This window comes from Pan paniscus, chromosome 6 (assembly GCF_029289425.2).
Source record: "Pan paniscus chromosome 6, NHGRI_mPanPan1-v2.0_pri, whole genome shotgun sequence".
Classification (NCBI taxonomy): domain Eukaryota; kingdom Metazoa; phylum Chordata; class Mammalia; order Primates; family Hominidae; genus Pan; species Pan paniscus.
The window spans coordinates 37,104,583-37,128,929 of NC_073255.2; the positions used below are offsets into that span (position 1 = coordinate 37,104,583).

General features: G+C 43.4%; 1 protein-coding gene across 8 annotated transcripts in view; it reads right to left on the reverse strand.

Annotated features, from left to right (window-relative positions):
* PDE1C (phosphodiesterase 1C) overlaps window positions 1-24,347 on the reverse strand; it is a 799,595-nt gene that overhangs the window by 668,469 nt on the left and 106,779 nt on the right. Inside the window, exon 1 of one of the 8 annotated variants that reach the window (XM_003833397.6) lies at window positions 6,280-7,207. The exons of 5 other annotated variants lie outside the window; for them this stretch is intronic. In XM_003833397.6, coding sequence (XP_003833445.2) covers window positions 6,280-6,364 — 85 coding nt within the window. In that variant the 5' untranslated portion in view covers window positions 6,365-7,207. Of the gene's footprint in view, window positions 1-993; window positions 1,042-6,279; window positions 7,524-24,347 lie in introns of those variants that run through there. 2 more of the 8 variants (XM_024929517.4, XM_055115825.2) reach the window with 2 other exon arrangements.

The following is a 24,347-nucleotide window of genomic DNA, read 5'->3' on the forward strand; positions in this document are numbered from 1 at the left end:
TATTTGTTGAGGTAAGAACACTTAACATGAGCTCTACCCTCTAAGCAAATTCTTAGGTGTACGACATTGTACTGCAGATCTTTAGAGCTTGACTAAAACTCTATGAAGTAAAATATTTTATTCAATCTAAAAGTTTATTTTTTCTTTCAATTATAAAAGAAATTAAAATATTTTCAGAATCCTAAAAATATTGCAGTCTGATCACTATGCTTACTGTACCCAGTGGATAAATCAGCCCTAGTAAGTGTTCTAGTTGCACTATCTCATTTGATCTCCTTCCCTAGCATGGTAGATACTATTTATTATGTCCATTTTACAGCTTAGGAGTCTTAACATTAGCCATGAAATGCCACCTCTCTAAGATCACAGCAAAAGGAAGATGGGGTTCTAGATTTGAACCACAAGTGTCTGACTCCAGAGACTGTTATATTCTGGACTCTACTCAGTGCAATTTACCCATCCTGGTCCCCTCCTCCTGCTGTGTTCCAAGCCAATCCCGAAGCCCAGCTCAGGGCCGTCATTCCTTCATTACTATTCTCTCCACCACTCCCAACTTCCCCATGGCCCCAGGTGGACCCTGTCCAGGTCTGTGGAGGCTGAGTGGACACGCCAGGCACACTGTGTGGCTCCGGAAAGTGCATCAGCCTATAGGAGGGCAGCAGTGTGCCCAGTACCCACTTGACTCTTACTCTCATCTGGTGTCAGCGGCCAGCACAGTTGTACAGGGCATCCTGGCTGCCCACCCACAGAGTGCAGCCACAAACCCTGGGGATCACACCACTGATGCTCACCCGCTCCCAGCCAGCACCAGCTCTACTCACAGTATGATTTCAGGCAAAGGGAAGGGACATTGAACAGACACCCACAGGGTGACAGCCAGGCACTGTGCATGGCCCTTCATTCCCCTGGCCATGGTTCACCCACAAGGAAGGTGTTACCACCTCCATTTATTCAGAGAAGAAAATTGAGGCTGAGGGAAGCTAAATGGCTCACCTAATGGGCATGATAAATCTGTGTGTGACTCCGAAGCCCAGGGTTTCCCACAGCAAATACAACCTCTCAGCTGGCCCCCTAAAAGCGGGCACTCTAATTGTTTGCTGACAATGGCAACTCCATTGTGAGAGCTCCTCAGGCAAAAGACAGGGCTGCTCTCCGACGAAGTGCAAATGCTGTGAAGTGGCATACACCGGTTTTAACCAGCATTAACTTTCCCTAATAACAGCATTTGGAGGGCATTTTAGAGTTAACAGCACAGTTGTTTCATGCATACCTTCACTTGATCCTCACCATACTGCCATAACCTAAGGATCTTACTCCCCATTTTACATGTGAGGAAACAGAGGCTCAGAGATAATGTGATTTGCCCATGGTGCAGAATGGAAGAGGATGAACAGCAGAGCAGAGACTGCAAGCCTCCGTTTGCAGACTCCTCTTCCCACACGCTGCCGCACCTGACTGACTGAGATACGACTGAGGGAGAGAATTAGGTCCATGAGCACTGGGAGGAGGCCATAGAATATTTTACCTGGAATCCTTACTGGGTTCTTTGCTCCCCGCCATCACTCCCAACCAGGTGTAAAAGCTCCAAAGTTCTTGTTTCCACCCAGACTGCCTGCTTGTCTAAGCAAGCAGTTGGAAGGCAGACAAGACACTCAGCTGAGAGAGCACAGAGGCCAGTCTGGGCTCAGAAAGTCGTCAACCATATGCCCCAGGGGAGGCCAGGGGCCTCTCTGCCAGGGCTGGAGAGTGGGCCACACCCCCAGTGTATGCAGCCAATTCAATCAGACCTCAGCCACCCACCAAGCCCTGCCTGCCCAGATCCCCTCTGAGAGGAGCATCCAGGAGCAAACCTCCTCCCTTCAGCTTAGCCTCCGTCCCCTGCTGTCCAAGGGTAGGTCAGGGAAGCCCCACTCCCAGCCCCTCAAGCCTCCGATTGCTGTCTAGGGGCTTCTTGTTTTTCCTCCTCTGGGACAACCCAAGGAGAGAAACACAAGGCAGAAAAGCCAGTGGCTGTTGCTACAGGAAACACATCTCTGTTAGCAACACCTCTTCAGTACAGGCCTAGAATTTTCCACAACACCAATAGGTTCATTTTTGAAGGAAGCAGCTTCTTTGACATTCACTCCGCTAACTTCACATCCCTCTGAGCCTCTGGTTTCACCCACCTCCTTCCGACACCATGCAGGTCATCACCGAGGGCAGGAGGGAAATGATGGGCCCTCCCTCAGCCCCATTTTCTCATCTGTAAAATGAACAGGGAGGAGCATCAAAAGAGATCAAGTGGGGCCCACTCAGGTGATTTAAAAGAAAAAATGTGCTTTTGTTTTTGGCAGACATACATCACTTTGAGGGGGAGGTGTTTGTTTGTATTTCAGGCAGCCTTCTGGAGAGAGCAAGAATCTGTGAATGACTTAATACAAACCCAAATAGACATCCAAACTCCAGAAGGAAAGTTCTTCTGAAATACAAGGTACTGCACCTACGCATCCCAATCATTCACTTCATATGCAAATGCTCCTTCACAAGTACTACCTCACCAGAGTCAATTTACACTTGCACTTCCACATATGGCCTTCAATTATGTCATCAGGATAATCACTTGCTGCAATCATAATAAGTTCAATGGTTTCCCAGGGATGGAACTCTCAAAGCATCAAGGCGCTTTCAAAGTCAGCACTTCTGAATGTGACATGTGTTCAATCTTAGTCTTGTTTCCAAGACCTTTTGACCACATACCCATTTCATGACCTGAGAAAATTACATAAAGAGGATGCAAAATAATTTGCCCTGGGACAGGGAAGCATGGGACTGAGGGAGCCCAGTGAGGCAGATTAACTAACCTTGTTTCTTCTACCTGATCTTCCTCCAGGGAGCAGCAACCCCACCCTGTCCCACATGCAGCAATGGTCTCATCTCTTTCTGGTTTTGCTCCAGCCTTGGCTGGTTAAGCAGAGTTGACAAACTCCCAGATCTCTCTGCTGCAGAATGATGGGCTAGTACCGAGGCTCCAGCAGAAATAAAGTCCACTGTGGGAGGCAGCATGATGTGTGGGACAAACCCCGGGCTGACGGGTCAGGGCAGATGTGGTTTGAATCCAACTCTGCCACCTAGCTGTGTGCCTTCTGGCAAATTATTTCCTCTGGAGTCTTGGGAGTTTCTTCTCCTAAAACAGGGGTCATAACAGCTACTTTTCAGAGCTGTCGAAACATTGCTGGTGGGAGTAGAAGCTGGTAAATCTTTTCAGAAGGCAGTTGAGCAATATGTTTTAAAGTTCCTAAAAATGTTCATACTCTTAGACTAAGCAATTAAGCTTCTAGAAGTTTCTCTTTAAGAAGTACTCATGGGCCAGGCGCAGTGGCTCACACCTGTAATCCCAACACTTTGGGAGACCGAGGTGGGTGGATCACGAGGTCAGGAGATTGAGACCATCCTGGCTAACACAGTGAAACCCCACCTCTACTAAAAATACAAAAAAAAATTAGCGGGGCGTGTTGGCGGGCGCCTGTAGTCCCAGCTACTCCGGAGGCTGAGGCAGGAGAATGGTGTGAACGCAGGAGGCGGAGCTTGCAGTGAGCTGAGATCGGGTCACTGCACTCCAGCCCGGGTGAGAGAGCGAGACTCTGTCTCAAAAAAAAGTACTTACGATATACTCAAAGATTTAGTTTTTTATCACTGTTTATCATGGTGAAAATTAAAAGCAACCTAAATAGCCAACAATAGGAAGTTGATTTTTTAAATACTTTATATATAGCATGAAACAAAACTAAGGGTTTTTTTAAATAACACATTTTTCAAACATTATTATTTCATTTTGTAAAAACAATGTACATATTAGAAGTACATACAAGAAATATTAATATTTAGCATTGGATGATAAAATGACAGTTGATTTTCTTTCTTCCTTTTTTATTATTGTATTTTCTAAACTTGGCCTAAAATTTCTTAAATGTCTCTCTAGCAACTTACTAATTTCTGCTTTTTAAAATGGTTATGTATGAACATATCACATTGCCCCAAGAATACAAATTCCTTGAACACAGATTCTAAGTCTGATTTATCTTCATAAACTCCCCATGATATTAGCTTAGTGCCTTGAATAATTACAATTACCATTTACTGAATGTTTGCCGTGTGGCAGGCATTGTGCTAAATTGTATCTCTTAGCATAGTAAAATTGAATAAATGTGGAAAGGGGGAGGGAAGAAGAATAAGTAGAAAGAAGTGAATGAATAAATTCTCAGCAATCTGAAATAAGTTGGCAGCTATCTCACTTGGAAGCGACCAGCTCATTTTCAGAGTCTCTTCTGACCACCAGACCATACCAATCTGCTAGACCAACTCTTCTAACAGAAAGGGAAAATGTTAGGAAGAGGAGGACCACACTATGATCCTGGATTTTAGAAAGCCACACTTTGAAGGATAAGATCTCATAAGGACAACCTGGTATAACTTTTGAGAATTTTCTTACCAGAGTCAAGAAAACCAATTTAACATGACAATGATCTATTAATGAAACACTTTTGACTTTGGCAACCTTTAATTCTTTTCTACAAGCACTCCCTTAGCACCCACCAACACCATTTGAGAGGGAAAGATACATAAGCAGTCTCATCCTTAAGGAATTTTTAATGCAATGAGGACTACCAACAGGTGCCTAAATAACTGATTCAAGGCAGGGTGTGAGCTCCAACGGAGAACTCAGGGACTGGAGGGATTGCCAAGGGAGAAATTCTTTCTGATGGGGATGGAGAGTGGAAGACGTGGAAAGTGAAAGCTGGGATCTGAAGCATAGACAAGATTTCTCAATGCTGTGTTGAGGGAATGGCATTCCTGCCTGCAGGAACAGCCTAGGCAAAGGCTCAGACGGGTAGGATTTGGTACGTTTGGAGAAGGGTAAGTGTTCAGTCCATGCCCCAGAAACCTTGGGCTACTTTATTAAGAACAAAAGTGGCCCTGAGATGAGCTCCTTTTCTTGGTCTCTTCTTGGCCCTAGTACTTTCCTGATACACATCCAAGCAGACACAGCCCACAAAAAGCAAAATAATCTACCCCCTCATTTTCAAAAGCTTTGGGGTTCAGTTCAGATTAAGACCACAGTACTTTTGGAAGTACTTGAGTACTTCCAAAAGTAGGAATCAGAGTGGCTCCTGCCTCTATCCTGCTGTTCTCCAAAGGCTGACGTCCCAAAAAGCAGGCCTCCAGGGCTCCACCTGAGACTTGGGTTCTACTCACCTCCAAGGAAGATGTGGAGGCAATCCCTCACAAGTAGTTTCAAAACAGTCACAGCATGGGGCGGAAGGTAGAAGTATCAAGCACCCACCTCTTCAAATGCTAGGCCTCCAGAGGGTCAACCCTGTGGTCCTGCTGCTCCCTGAAGGTCCCCACAACCCCCTCTGGTCCCCCTCTTGGTGAAGGGTTTTGGGGGAAAGAAAACAGGAGCCACTGGGAGTCCCAAGGGCAGGAGAGGGAAACACCACCTGCAGCTCAGAGACACCACAGCTTTTTCTCAAATACTTTGGGTAGCATGACATATGATCCCCCCTCCCTGCGGCCTCTCTCTCAGACTGAATTGGCCTCTTTTTCTGCTTTATTTTTCTGAATCTCTCTGTTCTCTTCTCTCTCTTCATGTGTCCCTTTTCCTTTGTTTCAACTTTTATAGAAACTATTGTTCAATCTCTCTCTCTCTCTCTCTCTGAATTCCCCGGTCTCTGTCTCTCTCAGCCTCTCCTCTCTTGTTTCAGTCACTGTCTCCACGTCTTTGTCACTCTATTAGTCTGTCTTGACGTCCGTCTCTATCTCTGGGGCCTAGGTGTTTCTATCAGTGTCCCCGTGTCTGGATGTTCCTGCCGCTCTGTCTGTGTGTCTCTATCATGTCCACATCTTCCTGTCGCTTTCTGTCTCCCTCTCTCGGCGCTATCTTCATCTCTCCATCGCAGCGTCTCCAGCCCTATTTCCACCCCTCCTTTCCACCGGCCTGCGTTATTAAAATCGCAGCCAGGAAACCGAGCAGTTCGGGGAGGTGTGATGCTGAAAACCAGCTTCCGCGCGACGCCGGGTCGGAGCCCGCGAGTGGTGCCGGGGGGGACAGCCCAGGGTGCGGCTTCTGTCCCGACCCAGTCGCCGCTCCCGGGGGCTCCCGCCCGGAGAGCACCCTCCGGCCCCAGCCCGACCCCAGCCCGACCCCTGAGCTCCCCCTGCCCGCTTAGAAAGGAACTCTGACCGCCACCGGAGAGGGCGTTTGCCCGAGCCAGGAGTCCGAGAGGGGTGGAAAGTTCTCACCGATGGTGAAGCTGTAGCCATCGATGCTGAAAGTGGCGCTCCGGCATTTTTTGAAGCCCTCCTTCCTGTTGCCGGCGTCCGTCATGGCTCGGCCGGCCGGGCAGGGGCCTCGCAGCGCGACCAGCGGCGTCTGCGGTCCCCGCCCCCCACGGCGGAGTGAGCAGCCCGGGGCTCGGCGGCGAATCCTCCCCCGGCCGCGCCGCGCTGTCACCCTCAGCCCCGCCGCGCGCTGGCAGCTGAGCGCCTGGAGACAACAGCGGGGACCCAACGTCAACAGCTAAAGCGCTAGGAGCTCGGCGGAGGCAGGAGCCGTCGCGACTGCCCCATCTCCAAGCCGAGTTCCAGAGGCGGCGAGAGGAGTGTCAGGAAGGGAGGACGCGCGCCCGAGCGCGTGGACGGGGCTGACCGGTGGGCGCGGAGATCCCTGCCTGGCCACGCTACTCTCTGTCAGCCGCGGATCCTGCGCGCCACAGGCACGTCTGTTTTCCACTTCACCTTCTCCTTCCGTCTCTGGTGGCTGGGGGGATTTGGGGACCCAAGGGAATGGCTGAATTGGCGTCGTGCGTCTTCTAGATATGTTTTCTCTGGCAGACCGGGGAGCTTCCAGAAAGCACATCAACAGATGGAAAGGCAAACCCCTCAGCCATGAGATGTTGCCGAAGTTTACTCCAAACAAGGAAGTCGGGAAAATCGCCACGCCCACTTCCTCCTAGCCACTGCCCCCAGCACTGGCCTGGAGCCCCGATAGTGTTTCTTCTCCACTGTCCCTGCCAGGAAGGTAATTGTCAAAGTCACCCGAGGCTCTATGATGTGAAATGTACAATCGAATTAGAACTCGCCCCTTACCAACCATTCCAAATAGCTTGTCCTGTCCTTTCGAATTTGGGTTTGCCCAATGTGATAGACTCCTGGAATTTGCTGATGTGGAAGATATCTTACCATCCCATAGCTGACGTTCTTATTACAGGAGAGGAAACTGAGGCTGGATGGGGCTTGAGAAAAGTGCTACACAAGGAAGCGGCGGACTTTGGAGGCAGAAGTTTCACTTTATGACGATGCCAAGTTAGCCATTGGCCTTTGCAGTGCCTGAAATGACCGAGTTAGGCAAGGCTTACACTGGGAAAATTATTCCCACCGATCAGCAAGCAATTATTGAGGATTTACAGTTGCAGTGCTATCAGGGGCTGCAGATGCCCACGGGAAAAGAGACCAGAGCTGAGTCACACAGAAGAGTCCACGGTATAACAATGTGGAATGAGGGTTCTGTGCTCAAGCTATTGTGAGACTACAATTAATTTAGCCTCATTTTTGTGATGAAATTTGACACAATTAACAAACACTTGCCAATAATAAGAATCAACCAGGTATATTCCTAATTGATTCCAGTTGAGTTTAGAGGGTAATGGCTCCACATATCTTCAGAATCTAATGAAGATTAGAAACCTTGTCCCAAAAAAAAACACACAGACACACATGTACAATATTCTACATACAACTTCAGGGGGCCCATTAAAACCCCCAAGCCTACTGGAACCCAGGTTAATGCATGTCCCAGGAATTTAATCTTTTTCAATTCACCATGTATTTTTAAAGAAATGGAATTGTGTCAGAGTGTATGTAGTTGACACTTCAGTTATAAATTCTCTCAGGAAAGACCTAGAACCACATTCACATGGTCTGGTTAGGTTGGTAGCGAGATTAATTAATCACAAAGGCAACCAACAGTGTCATGAACCTCATGCCACATAGAATGGCATATTTCAGCATGCAGTCAGGGGTGTTTCAAAATCATCATGTAGTCCTTGAGACTGTAATACCCACGCCTGGAACCTGTTACAACATGGAGGCATGAAAAGGGCTCTGCTCACAGATAGACCTGGGTCTGAAAGCTGGCTCCACCACTTACCAGCTACATGGCCTTGACCTCCCTGAGTCTTACTTTCCTCCTCTGACAATAAGGATTAAGTAGGAGTAAGTACATAAAACCTAGGCACAGTGTATGCTTCCAGTTATTGCAATCACTAGCTGACTCCCAGATCTTACTATGTAGACCGCACGGAAAATTCTTCTCTGTGACAAAAATAACGTATTTTAGTTATTGTTGCCACCATTAATTTTATAGGTGAAGAGAATTTTTATATGTAACATTTTATATATAATATATTACATGTAATATAATGGGAGCTTGGTTTTTTGTTTGTTTGTTTTTGAGACAGTGTTTCACTCTGCTGCCCAGGCTGGAGTGCAGTGGTGCAATCATGGCTCACTGTGGCATCGACCTCTTGGCCTCAAGTGATCTTCCCACTTCAGCCTCCAAAGTAGCAGGGTCTATAGATACACGCCACCACACCTGGCTGCTTTAAAAAAAAAAATTGTAGAGGCAAGGTCTCACTATGTTGCCTAGGCTTGTCTCGAACTCCCGAGCTCAAGTCACCCTCTGCCTCCATCTCCCAAAATGTTGGGATTACAGGAATGAGACACATGCCTGACCTTAATATTATGTATTTTTTAATATAGTAACCACCAAAGGTTTCTTATAGTTCCCCTTTCCCTGTATTTCTCCCATCTTCCCAAGCTTTTAAGTGAAGCACATGTCTTTTTTGTGCCAAAATAAGTCCTCAGCTGAGGAACCTGAAAGCCCTGAGTCTCCTGTAGTAAATTATCAAAAAAAAGAAAAAAGAAAAAGTCTATTGCAATGGAAATTTTTCCTTGCGTAAGTGAGTGAAATTAAAACTTGGTATTTAATCATCTTAACAGAAAAGCTTTCTGAAATATAACCTATGAAAATAATAAAAATGCAATCACTTCTCTGTCCCCTAAAGTCTGGTAAAAATAACTTGCCTGAATAATTAGAACTGTTTTTAAACTGCTTCTCCCCAGAATCATTATCTCTCTCCCTGGTTTTAGACACTGTACACCTACAGAACTACTAAAACGCACTGCTTCAAGTGCAAACTCTTAAAGCAGCCTTTTCAGCCTTTGGATTCTCACACCAAACCAAGTGAAGTTGAATGCTAACATTACATAAGTCAAGAAAGAATGAGTTCAAGACTGAGCTCAAAAGAAGCACGGCTTTTGTTTGCTCTTTCAGAATCACTCACTCAAGAAAGCCTGGGAAGTAAGAAAACTAAACCAAGACAGACAAGCAGATGTGTCAATCATCTGCTTTGGTAGTTGGAGCAGGATTTGACAAATTAATGTCTGCAGATGAAATCTGGCCCATCACCTGTTTTTGTGGCGTCTGCAAGCTAAAAACAGCTTTTATATTTTTAAGTGATTGAAAAAAATGAAAAGAAGAATAATATTCTGTGACACATTAAAACTACATGAAACTTGAATTTTAGTATCCACAAGTAAAGTTTCATTGGAACATAGCTATGCTCATTTATTTCCATATTCTTTCTGGCTGCTTTCACACTACAAAGCCATTGTTCAGTAGCTGTGCCTGGGACCATATGGCCTGCAAAGCCAAAAATATTTACTATCTGGCCCTTTACATAAAATGCTTATTGACTCCTAAAATTATAGTAAGTATACTTTACATCTGTCAGGGTTTGGGTAACTTCTAGTTTTATTATATTTACTTTAACATTTGGGTTTGGAAAGAAATTTATCTTTTTTAACTACTGGAATGGATTCTAACATGGAAGAACTCAGAGTGCATTCTAACAAACAAGGGAAACAGGGAGGGAAGAAGATCCCTAATAATTGTTTGATCCAGTCAATAGCTAAGACTAATTAGGTTAAGATTAATTTCTTCCAAGAAGTAATGTGTGATCCCGACTTCACTACAAGAAAGTAGAGGAGTAGCTGAACTCATTACCTACATCAGTTCATAGGATCAAATAATGTCCTTCAAATATAACAACAGTATATGACACAATATAAAAAAGAATCTGGCAGGATGCTCCTCTGACTCCAGTGCTAATATCAAGTCTTTTGATTTGCTCTGTGGATCTGATGGTGGATTCTACTACATGTTTCTATATAAGAGAAAGGATATTAATGGCACGTTCTTGTTGCTCATTGGTTTTTCACTTTTAAAGTTCTAGAAAAATATAAGACAACATATATAGAATGTATCAAAAAGTATAGTTTCTAAGAAAACATCTTTTTATTTTTCATGCTAGAGAGAAGACAGCTCCTCAGCATCTCACTAATGCATTTCAACCATTCTCAGGTAGGAAGCTACCTACTATTTGGAATTCTCCCAACAGCCAATAGTCCAAGAATTGTAGGCCCAAGTTGCCCCAATAAGAGCATCGTGCACACACCTCATGGACACCTATCCAGCTGTCTAACAACCATTCCAAATTCTAGAAAGGGCCTCTTCCCATTCATATAATCATTGGCTGCAGGCAATGAAGTTTCTGAACTGCAACCTTGCTCCTTTGGCTGTAATTGATAGAACCCAAACTGGGCTAATGAATACCATTTCTGGGAATAGGAATTGTGAGAGGTAAAGAAAAAGTCCCAGTTCATTCCAGGTCCAGTTCCAGCTGGTATCTGAAAATCAGCTCCTCCCAAATTCCATAAGATACCCTACTACCCTTATACTATACAGTAGTCCCTTTTGTGAGTGATCCAATGTGAGTTGCTATTGCTTGAAACCAAGAGTTCTAGCTAATCTACCAAACAGACTCCCTTCAAGAAGGGAAGCAGAGGACGAAGAAATGAAGAGAGAAAAGAAGGAATTAAACTAACATTTACTGAGTGCCAACTATATACTAGGCATTGTGCTAACCAAGAAACAGTCCCTGCCTTTTAGAATTTTGCAGGAAGAGTAAGTCTTAGAACAGTTCCTGGAACTGGGTGTCAGAATGAGAAAACAGTCACAGAAAGTCTGTGTTTCTGGATGCAGTTCCTTTTCAGCTGTCACCAGTACCCTCCTCTGTTTCATTTTACTTCTACCTTATTGCTTCCCTATAGTCCATTTTTTTTGTTTCTCACATAAATTAGACCCAGGAATGGCAGAGATAATCTAATTAAATGGGGAAGATAAAAAGTGTGTGCTTACATACTTGAGGGCCCAAAAAAGGTGCCAAAAACATACCCAGAAGGCCCTGATGGAGGTTACCGAATTCTGTTTCCACAAAGGGGCAATTTTTTTCTTTGGCTCCCTGTTCATTCAACTTTTTTTGAGTTTACATATTATTCATGCATCTGTGAAAGTGACTATCCTTAAGTACCTGCCTTTAGTGTCTCAGAAAATAATAGCTAAGGGCCCCCAAAGATCTCCCCATAACATAATGTAGCAAATTACAGTAAATTAAATTCTTGTTTTGCATTAAGAGTTTGGGGAGAATTTTATCATAGCCTTTGAAGTTAGGAGTTATAAGTGGAAACTTTCTGCAGTGGGGGTGAGGGAGACCAGAACAACTATTTTTAATTTCTTTTTCTTAATCCAGACTACCAAGCCTGGAATTGTCTTTCCCCTCAGCCAACCAGGTTTGCCTAGAGACCTCCCTCCTCACCATTCAGGTATCTGCTAATCTCCCGGGTCCTCCAGAAAGCATTTTCTGCCTGACATTCCTCAGGGGAGGTAACCACCCCACTTGAAGCCTCCCCTGGATCCCATTCTGTGTCCCCATAATAAAATCATCACACTGTACTCATACTGCCTGTTTGCCTGCTCATCTCCTCATGAGGATATGGTCTGTGGGTAGCAGAGATGGGTCTTCCATCCTCAGCCCTGGCACAGAGTAAGCCTTCGCTAAAATATTTATGAATTAAAAAGTAAACAAAGATGTATAATGCAAGGCTGTGTGGCCAGGAGATGATGGGATTGGGGTAGGACAGCCAGCCCCATTAGCCATTCCCTCTCTCCACTCATCCTTTGTCTTTCTCTGTGATGAGCTTTAGAGCAAGTTCAAAACATGGCTCCATAGCAAATAGGTTAATAACTTTTAAAATTAATAAAATGAAACAAAAAGCTCCTCTTTTTGTTTCCTCAAAACACGGCTCCTTAGCAAATAGGTTAATAACTTTTAAAATTAATAAAATGAAACAAAAAGCTCCTCTACTTGCTAGCTGTGTGATCTTAGAAAAATGACTTAGCCTCTCTGAGTCTTAGTTTTTTCTTATGTAAAATGGACATATAATACCTATCTCATAAGAAATGTGTGAGTTATAATAATGTATGTAAAAGACTTACCCTGGACTCAACCCATAGTAAACATTCAATTTTACTTATTATTATTATGTCATATATATTATTATAACATGACAATGTTATTATTTTTAACATCGTCATCATCACTAGCATACTAGGTCCCTTTTGCACTTCTGTTTTCTACAGAGTGCTTAAGTTAATCCATAATCAGGGGCAAGAGGAACAGGGTTAGAGCTCACTCAACCCTGGGCCTAAGGCCCCAAAGTATCACCCTGTGAGCAATGGGACTGGAGGTTCTAGGTCTCCATCACTCAGGTGAGCTGCAGAAACTCATGGGCTTTCTGAGAGCTAGAGTCTGGGGCTTGCACAGTGCCTGCTTAATCACTCTTCCATCCACAAGACCCAGCCTCCATCACCCTCCCCATTCCATGATACTTCTGTCAGCTATGCTTCACTTCATTCAGCAGATGCATTGTGGTCCTCATAATGCATATTGTCTTGTGAACCTGCTGCATCAGCTAGGATGTCTTCTGTTCCCTGGGCATCCAGGGCACAGCTTCCTCCTGGTTTTCCTGCTACCTCTGCAGCCAATGCCTTTTCTGTTGTTGTTAACCAGGGAAACTTATCTTCTCATTCCATTCCCTCTTTCCTGAGCAATCCTCTTTGCTCTTCCCAGCTCTGTTAATGACTCTAAAATATTTATTTCCAGCCCAGATCACTAAGCAGCAAGTATAGTGATCTTTTTTCTTCAGTAGGTCTTACAGTCACCTTGGCCTTGACTCATGCAAATCTGAAATCTTCATCTTCCTATCCTTCCTCCAGAGTTTCCCTTGGGGTGTTAGGGGAGCCAGACAAAGCTTCTACACACTTGTCAAGCCAGGCTAGCCTTTACCACCCTCTTTCCAGCTGTCCCCGTAGAAGGAGCATTTCTCATCTGACTTGTTAGAGTTTCAGGCATTCCTTGGGCCCAACTCACTAGGGCAAGAGTCTCTCCTGGGCAGAGCCCATATGGCACCTCTGTGAGAGTTAGGAAAGGGTGCCCTTCTCCCAGGTGGAAGCAGCCCCATGCCAGGACAAACAGAGCTCAGTGAGCAGGGCCTGGGCTGAATGCTGCTCCCACTCAGTCCCTCGGTCAGGCATTTATATGATTTGGCTATGTCTCCACCCAAATCTCATCTTGAATTGTAGCTCCTATGATTCCCACGTGTTGTGGAAGGAACCTGGTGGGAGATAATTGAATCATAGGGGCGGTTTCCCCCACACTGTTCTCATGGTAGTGAATAAGTCTCACGAGATCTGATGGTTTTAGAAAGGGAAACCCCTTTCACTTGATCCTTCATTCTCTCTTGTCTGCCACCATGTAAGACGTGCCTTTCACCTTCCACCATGGTTGTGAGGCCTCCCCAGCCATGTGGAACTGTGTGTCCATTAAACCTCTTTTTCTTTATAAATTACCCAGTCTTGGGTATGTCTTTATCAGCAGCATGAAAACGGGCTAATACCGTAAATTGGGTTCCTGGTCATAATACTTCCAGAATATTATCAAAGCCTCACTCTTCCACTCCAGTAGTGCCATCTCTGGAAATGGTCCTCCCTACTGCTCCACAACCAAATTGGGGAGCCTGTGAGTCATTACTCTTCCCTCTGTCTTTTTCATCTAAACAGTTACTAAGTCCACACAGAAATGTTCCCTCAATATATCTGGCATCTGTCCGGTCCTATCCACACAAGACCCCACCTTAGTCCAGGCTCCCACTGTCTCTCACATGAATTATCACAACAGCCTCTCACCTCCACAGCCAGCTTGCATTCTTGCTCCAAGCCATTGTCTATCCAGGAGCCAAAGAGATCTTTTTAAATAAAAATGTAGTCATGTCTTTCTTTTGCCTAAAATACTTCAGTGACTCCCTGTCGCTGTAGAAAAATCGATACTTAGAATAAAGTAAAAACCCCTTACCTTGGCTCATCAGGCCCTACAGAATCTTGGGGGAAACTGGGGAACATAGGGAAGTTTGGACCTTCTCCTGTAAGGAGTGGGCAGCATAAAACACATACAAGAGGACTTAGGAAGTATCAGAAAAGGAGTGGGGAAGTTAGTCAGAGAAGGGAAAGCAACCAATAAAGCTACCTGTGAGCACCTGGGGCTTAATCCTCTAAGAAACATCAGGAGCCAGTGTCAAATTGCCATTAGAAATGCATCTGGTTTCCCAATCTGATTCCGGACTCTCTCAAGGGTTTGGCTTTGACACGCTCTATCAACTCTTCTCACCTCTGACTTCCTGGAGAGGATTCAGACCTTCTGTGCTTCCCAGGATCAAGAAAAACAGCACTTAGTCATTTATTGTACACCTACTATGTGCAAATAGTTTGCATCTGTAACAAATATTCAAATTCTCAGTGACCTAACACCATAATAAAGGTTTTTTTTCTTGCTCATTACGAAGCCAATATAGGTTGTGGGGAGCAGGTTGTGGAGTTTTGGCCTATGGAGTTATTCAGGGACTAAGCTGGCTCTCATCTCATAGCTTCATCAGCACCTAGAAGCTCAGAATCCTTCTCTGTATCCTCTGCATCTAGCTGGCCAGTGAAGGAAGAGAAAAATGGTGGAAGACTGTGAAGAATTTCAGAAACCAGGCATGGAATAAACACACATCCCTTCCTCCCACATTCTGTTAGCCAGAAATTAGTCATATGGCCCCACTAAACTGCAAGGGGTGGGTGACATCTGGGAAATGAAGTTAGGAAAGAAAAGAAGGTTTGGTAAACACAGATACTTTGAAACCCTATCCTCTCCACTGTTTTCACTCAATCTGACCACCAACTTACTAGGTGGAGACATGGTTAAACCCCGCATACCCAGGACTGAGGTCATGATCTGTCGCCACATCAGAGTTGGAACCTTTCTACCTTACTAAGCCCAGGTTCACACGATCAAAGCACCTGAGCCTACCACTGTGATGTAAATTTTATAAAGCGGGCCCGAGGTGGAGCCAAGATGGCCGAATAGGAACAGCTCTGGTCTACAGCTCCCAGCGTAAGCGACGCAGAAGACGGGTGATTTCTGCATTTCCATCTGAGGTACTGGTTTCATCTCACTAGGGAGTGCCAGATAGTGGGTGCAGGACAGTGGGTGCAGCGCACTGTGTGCGAGCCGAAGCAGGGCGAGGCATTGCCTCACTTGCGAAGTGCAAGGGGTCAGGGAGTTCCCTTTCCTAGTCAAAGAACAGGGTGACAGATGGCACCTGGAAAATCGGGTCACTCCCACCCTAATACTGCGCCTTTCCAACGGGCTTAAAAGATGGCACACCAGGAGATTATATCCCGCACATGGCTCGGAGAGTCCGACGCCCACGGAGTCTCACTGATTGCTAGCACAGCAGCAGTCTGAGATCAAACTGCAAGGTGGCAGCAAGGCTGGGGGAGGGGCGCCTGCCATTGCCCAGGCTTGATTAGGTAAACAAAGCAGCCGGGAAGCTCGAACTGGGTGGAGCCCACCACAGCTCAAGGAGGCCTGCCTGCCTCTGTAGGCTCCACCTCTGGGGGCAGGGCACAGACAAACAAAAAGACAGCAGTAACCTCTGCAGACTTAAATGTCCCTGTCTGACAGCTTTGAAGAGAGTAGTGGTTCTCCCAGCATGCAGCTGGAGATCTGAGAATGGGCAGACAGCCTCCTCAAGTGGGTCCTTGACCCCCGAGCAGCCTAACTGGGAGGCACACCCCAGTAGGGGTAGACTGACACCTCACACGGCTGGGTACTCCTCTGAGACAAAACTTCCAGAGAAACAATCAGGCAGCAGCATTTGCAGTTCACCAAGATCCGCTGTTCTACAGCCACTGCTGTTCTGCAGCCACCGCTGCTGATGCCCAGGCAAACAGGGTCTGGAGTGGACCTCTAGCAAATTCCAACAGACCTGCAGCTGAGGGTCCTGTCTGTTAGAAGGAAAACTAACAAACAGAAAGGACACCCACATCAAAAACCCTTCTGTACGTCACCATCATCAAAGACCAAAAGTAGGTAAAACCACAAAGATGGGGAAAAAACAGAACAGAAAAACTGGAAACTCTAAAAAGCAGAGCACCTCTCCTCCTCCAAAGGAACGCAGCTCCTCACCAGCAACTGAACAAACCTGGACGGAGAATGACTTTGACGAGTTGAGAGAAGAAGGCTTCAGATGATCAAACTACTCCAAGCTACAGGAGGAAATTCAAACCAATGGCAAAGAAGTTAAAAACTATGAAAAAAAAATAGATGAATGGATAACTAGAATAACCAACGCAGAGAAGCTCTTAAAGGAGCTGATGGAGCTGAAAGCCAAGGCTCAAGAACTACGTGAAGAATGCAGAAGCCTCAGGAGCCAATGCAATCAACTGGAAGAAAGGATATCAGTGATGGAAGATGAAATGAATGAAATGAAGCAAGAAGGGAAGTTTAGAGAAAAAAGAATAAAAAGAAACAAACAAAGCCTCCAAGAAATATGGGACTATGTGAAAAGACTAAACCTATGTCTGATTGGTGTACCTGAAAGTGACAGAGAGAATGGAACCAAGTTGGAAAACACTCTGCAGGATATTATCCAGGAGAACTTCCCCAATCTAGCAAGTCAGGCCAACATTCAGATTCAGGAAATACAGAGAACGCCACAAAGATATTCCTCGAGAAGAGCGACTCCAAGACACATAATTGTCAGATTCACCAAAGTTGAAATGAAGGAAAAAATGTTAAGGGCAGCCAGAGAGAAAGGTCGGGTTACCCACAAAGGGAAGCCCATCAGACTAACAGTGGATATCTCAGCAGAAACTCTACAAGCCAGAAGGGAGTGGGGGCCAATATTCAACATTCTTATAGAAAAGAATTTTCAACCCAGAATTTCATATCCAGCCAAACTAAGCTTCATAAGTGAAGGAGAAATAAAATACTTTACAGACAAGCAAATGCTGAGAGATTTTGTCACCACCAGGCCTGACCTAACAGAGCTCCTGAAGGAAGCACTAAACATGGAAAGGAAAAACCGGTACCAACCACTGAAAAAACATGCCAAGATGTAAAGACCATCAAGGCTAGGAAGAAACTGCATCAACTAACAAGCAAAATAACCAGCTAACATCATAATGACAGGACCAAATACACACATAACAATGTTAACTTTAAATGTAAATGGGCTAAATGCTCCAATTTAAAAGATACAGACTGGCAAATTGGATAAAGAGTCAAGGCCCATCAGTGTGCTGTATTCAGGAAACCCATCTAATGTGCAGAGACACACATAGGCTCAAAATAAAAGGATGGAGGAAGATCTACCAACCAAATGGAAAACAAAAAAAGACAGGGGTTGCAATCCTAGTCTCTGATAAAACAGACTTCAAACCAACAAAGATCAAAAGAGACAAAGAAGGCCATTACATAATGGTAAAGGGATCAATTCAACAAGAAGAGCTAACTATCCTAAATATATATGCACCCAATACAGGAGCACCCAGATTCATAAAGCAAGTCCTGAGTGACCTACAAAGAGACTTAGACTCCCACACAATAATAATGGGAGACTTTTACACCCCACTGTCAACATTAGACAGATCAATGAGACAGAAAGTTAGCAAGGATACCCAGGAAATGACCTCAGCTCTGCACCAAGCAGAACTAGTAGACATCTACAGAACTCTCCACCCCAAATCAACAGAATATACATTTTTTTCAGCACTACACCACATCTATTCCAAAATTGACCACATAGTTGGAAGTAAAGCTCTCCTCAGCAAATGTAAAAGAACAGAAATTATCACAAACCGTCTCTCAGACCACAGTGCAATCAAACTAGAACTGAGGACTAAGAAACTCACTCAAAACTGCTCAACTACATGGAAATTTATAGCACTAAATGCCCACAAGAGAAAGCAGGAAAGATCCAAAATTGACACCCTAACATCACAATTAAAAGAACTAGAAAAGCAAGAGCAAACATATTCAAAAGCTAGCAGAAGGCAAGAAATAACTAAAATCAGAGCAGAACTGAAGGAAATAGAGACAGAAAAAACCCTTCAAAAAATTAATGACTGCTCCTGAATGACTACTGGGTACATAATGAAATGAAGGCAGAAATAAAGATGTACTTTGAAACCAACGAGAACAAAGACACAACATACCAGAATCTCTGGGACACATTCAAAGCAGTGTGTAGAGGGAAATTTATAGCACTAAATGCCCACAAGAGAAAGCAGGAAAGATCCAAAATTGACACCCTAACATCGCAATTAAAAGAACTAGAAAAGCAAGAGCAAACATATTCAAAAGCTAGCAGAAGGCAAGAAATAACTAAAATCAGAGCAGAACTGAAGGAAATAGAGACACAAAAAACCCTTCAAAAAATTAATGAATCCAGGAGCTGCTTTTTTGAAAAGATCAACAAAATTGATAGACCGCTAGCAAGACTAATAAAGAAGAAAAGAGAGAAGAATCAAATAGATGCAATAAAAAATGATAAAGGGGATATCACCACCGATCCCACAAAAATACAAACTACCATCAGAGAATACTACAAACATCTCTACGCAAATAAACTAGAAAATCTAGAAGAAATGGATAAATTCCTCAACACATACACCCTCCCAAGACTAAACCAGGAAGAAGTTGAATCTCTGAATAGATGAATAACAGGCTCTGAAATTGTGGCAATAATCAATAGCTTACCAACCAAAAAAAAGTCCAGGACCAGACGGATTCACAGCCGAATTCTACCAGAGGTACAAGGAGGAGCTGGTACCATTCCTTCTGAAACTATTCCAATCAATAGAAAAAGAGGGAATCCTCCCTAACTCATTTTCTGAGGCCAGCATCATCCTGATACCAAAGCCTGGCAGAGACACAACCAAAAAAGAGAATTTTAGACCAATATCCTTGATGAACATTGATGCAAAAATCCTCAATAAAATACTGGCAAACCGAAGCCAGCAGCACATCAAAAAGCTTATCCACCATGATCAAGTGGGCTTCAACCCTGGGATGCAAGGCTGGTTCAACATACGCAAATCAATAAATGTAATCCAGCATATAAACAGAACCAAAGACAAAAACCACATGATTATCTCAATAGATGCAGAAAAGGCCTTTGACAAAATTCAACAACCCTTCATGCTAAAAACTCTCAATAAATTAGGTATTGATGGGACGTATCTCAAAATAATAAGAGCTATCTATGACAAACCCACAGCCAATATCATACTGAATGGGCAACGACTGGAAGCATTCCCTTTGAAAACTGGCACAAGACAGGGATGTCCTCTCTCACCACTCCTATTCAACATAGTGTTGGAAGTTCTGGCCAGGGCAATGAGGCAGGAGAAGGAAATAAAGGGTATTCAATTAGGAAAAGAGGAAGTCGAATTGTCCCTGTTTGCAGATGACATGATTGTATATCTAGAAAACCCCATTGTCTCAGCCCAAAATCTCCTTAAGCTGATAAGCAACTTCAGCCAAGTCTCAGGATACAAAATCAATGTACAAAAATCACAAGCATTCTTATACACCAATAACAGACAAACAGAGAGCCAAATCATGAGTGAACTCCCATTTACAATTGCTTCAAAGAGAATAAAATACCTAGGAATCCAACTTACAAGGGATGTGAAAGACCTCTTCAACAAGAACTACAAAGCACTGCTCAATGAAATAAAAGAGGATACAAACAAATGGAAGAACATTCCATGCTCATGGGTAGGAAGAATCAATATCGTGAAAATGGCCATACTGCCCAAGGTAATTTATAGATGCAATGCCATCCCCATCAAGCTACAAATGACTTTCTTCACAGAATTGGAAAAAACTACTTTAAAGTTCATATGGAACCAAAAAAGAGCTCGCATCGCCAAGTCAATCCTAAACCAAAAGAACAAAGCCAGAGGCATCACGCTACCTGACTTCAAACTATATTACAAGGCTACAGTAACCAAAACAGCATGGTACTGGTACCAAAACAGAGATATAGATCAATGGAATAGAACAGAGCCCTCAGAAATAATGCTGCATATCTACAACCATCTGGTCTTTGACAAACCTGACAAAAACAAGAAATGGGGAAAGGATTCCTTATTTAATAAATGGTGCTGGGAAAACTGGCTAGCCATATGTAGAAAGCTGAAACTGGATCCCTTCCTTACACCTTATACAAAAATTAATTCAAGATGGATTAAAGACTTACATGTTAGACCTAAAACCATAAAAACCCTAGAAGAAAACCTAGGCAATACCATTCAGGACATAGGCATAGGTAAGGACTTCATGTCTAAAACACCAAAACAATGGCAACAAAAGACAAAATTGACAAATGGGATCTAATTAAACTAAAGAGCTTCTGCACAGTAAAAGAAACTACTATCAGGTGAACAGACAACCTACAAAATGGGAAAAAATTTTCACAACCTACTCATCTGACAAAGGGCTAATATCCAGAATCTACAATGAACTCAAACAAATTTACAAGAAAAAAAACAAACAACCCCATCAAAAAGTGGGCGAAGGATATGAACAGACACTTCTCAAAAGAAGACATTTATGCAGCCAAAAGACACATGAAAAAATGCTCATCTTCACTGGCTATCACAGAAATGCAAATCAAAACCACAATGAGATACCATCTCACACCAATTAGAATTGCGATCATTAAAAAGTCAGGAAAAAACAGGTGCTGGAGAGGATGTGGAGAAATAGGAACACTTTTACACTGTTGGTGGGACTGTAAACTAGTTCAACCATTGTGGAAGTCAGTGTGGCGATTCCTCTGGGATCTAGAACTAGAAATATCATTTGACTCAGCCATCCCATTACTGGTTATATACCCAAAGGATTATAAATCATGCTGCTATAAAGACACATGCACACGTATGTTTATTGCAGCACTATTCACAATAGCAAAGACTTGGAACCAACCCAAATGTCCAACAATGATAGACTGGATTAAGAAAATATGGCACATATACACCATGGAATACTATGCAGCCATAAAAAAAGGATGAGTTCATGTCCTTTGTAGGGACACGGATGAAACTGGAAACCATCATTCTCAGCAAACTATCGCCAAGGACAAAAAACCAAACACTGCATGTTCTCACTCATAGGTGGGAATTGAACCATGAGAACACATGGACACAGGAAGGGGAACATCACACTCCGGGGACTGTCATGAGGTGGGGGGAGGGGGAGGGATAGCATTAGGAGATATACCTAATGCTAAATGATGAGTTAATGGGTGCAGCACACCAACATGGCACATGTATATGTATGTAACAAACCTGCACATTGTGCACATGTACCCTAAAACTTAAAGTATAATAATAATAAAATAAAATAAAATAAAAGATGCTAGGTACCTAAATATGAAACCAAAAACATTCCTAAATAGCCGCTATTTTGTATCCTCAGTGTTTTTGTCTTTGAAGTAGAATTAGTTACTACTAAGCCAATAAAAGTAAATGAGAAATGAAAAAAATAAATAAGTAAATAAAATAAATAAAGTGGGCCCACTTTCCCCAGAAAGGCCCTTTTCATGTGGCTTATTGTTGTTATCACTTACAGAAGGTTTAAATATATCAACAATTTTAATACTATATTACAGCTCTAGCATTAGAAAGCAAGACAAAAATATAATTTACTGAGGAGGTGAAAATTGCATCATCTTGTAACATGATTTTTTTCTTTCACTAACTAGAAAACATAAATACTGTACCCAGAAATACAAAAATTCTAGTTCATTAAGAGACAAAGGGAATAGCAGAGAAAAATTTGGTCACTAATATTTAGCAGGCCAGCAAACTTTGTCACATCAAAGACTCCTGATGAGGATTTGGGGAACATGCAATTAGAACAAATACAGAGCATCCCAGGTTACCACTTGCACAGCGATAAGTCCCAGATGGATAACTGGTTACAGGTAGAGCTGGCATGGACTTGCACTCAGACATGAGGAAGGGAATGTGGTTTCTTAGGGGATCCAGCCTTAGTCAGGCCATCATGGGTTAAGCTCTGTGCTTAGTATCCATGCATCTCATTTCAAGCCCTCAGTAACAAAGAATGGAACTATGGAGTTAGGTTTTCTTACTGTGGTTCTTAAATCCCTGGAGAAGGTAACCCTTCTCAGTGGCATCCTTGGCAACAGAATTACTGAGAGCACCAAGAACGCTGAAACCAGAGAGAATAGACAGGCAGCCCAAAAGGGAACACAGACCTACAGAGTAGATCCAGCTATTTGCTGAAATGACCTATAATAGAGACATGCTCCTCCATCTGTTGTTCACTGGTGGCTAAATTCATCTAGAACTTTTTTCCAGCTTATTCACCTCAAATTGGACAATAAATATGTTCCTTATCACCAGCAAACATGCATCGCCACAGATACAGCTACACACACAGACACATACACAGACATTCACACATACACCCCACTTTTATATCTCGGATGTGGCTTCTGACAATGATGACAATGATAAGGATGCTGGAGTTCTGAAGAAAATGTCACAGAACAAAATGTTAAGGAAAAAGAGCAAACACAAAGTAGGATGCAATAGAGTCTCAACTATGTCAAAAAGAAAATACACTGAAGAAAGACAGGAAGGTGAGCAAGAACAGCCCAGTGAGTGAGAGAATAGCCAAGGACAAAAAGTTTAAATCAGATGTTGCAAACTGGCTTCCCTGGGATCAAATGCAGCCCAGGGATGTGGCTTTTTGTTTTGGGGTGATTTTTGCCTGCTTGGTGCTTAAAAAATATTTAAATTGTGAATTAAAAAGAAATTGCAAATTGAAAGGAAGGAAGGTAGAGAGGAAAGGAGGAAGACAGCAGACAGGAAGGAAGGAAACACATCAAAATGTAACAGTGATTATATTCCAGTGCTGGGATTATAGGTTACTTGGTTTCCCAAAGCCAGCAAGTTCAAGTTTGTTCTTATGAACATATCCTGACTGCACCCTGGAGGCTTCCTACCCAGGAACATTGGTTATAATTTAGTTTCTTCTTATATGTATCCTCCAAATTTTCTAGCATGCTCATAATTAGAAAATAGAAAAATAAACATTTTTAAAGTCAGCTATCAAAACAGACATAGATGTCTAAATTACTTCCTGTACTTTTCTTTGTTTAAAATATTTTGGCCGGCGTGGTGGCTCACGCCTGTAATCCCAGCACTTTGGGAGGCCGAGGTGGGCGGATCACCTGAGGTCGGGTGTTCGAGACCAGCCTAACCAACATGGAGAAACTCTGTCTCTACTAAAAATACAAAATTAGCCGGGCATGGTGGTGCGTATCTGTAATCCCAGGTGCTCGGGAGGCTAAGGCGGGAGAATTGCTTGAACCCAGGAGGCGGAAGTTGTGGTGAGCCAAGATCGTGCCATTGCACTCCAGCCTGGGCAACAAGAGCAAAACTCCATCTCAAAAAATATATATATGTTTTATAATTTAAGATAAATACTAAACTAAATTGTCCTAAGCCAGATCAATGAATCATCCAATCTGATATTCTCACTAGACTGTAAACCTCATGAGGGCTGTGTCCGTTTTGACCATTGATGTATCCCAAACACCTAGAACAAAGCCTAGCATCAAGTAGGTGGTTAGTAAATACTTGTTGAATGAATGAATACATGAATATTCTATATCTGGTGGTAGCTTAAGAAGAAACCTGGAAATTACATGTCAACTTTCTAAGTCAGGAATGCACTGTAACTATTCTCCATACATCAGTATGAGATGGTCCATGTTTACCAACGATAGAATAAAGAAGAACGCACATCTGCCGTCTAAAGACTCCATGCTCCTCTTTGCAAAAGGGTCTTCGTTCTTCCATATCATACCAGGACCAGTGAAAAACTCCTGCTACCATACCACCAGCATGCGATACCTTGTATATTGGTACTTTATTAGAAAATATTTGGCATAATCACCATACACAGCAAGCTGATGCCAAAATAAATAGA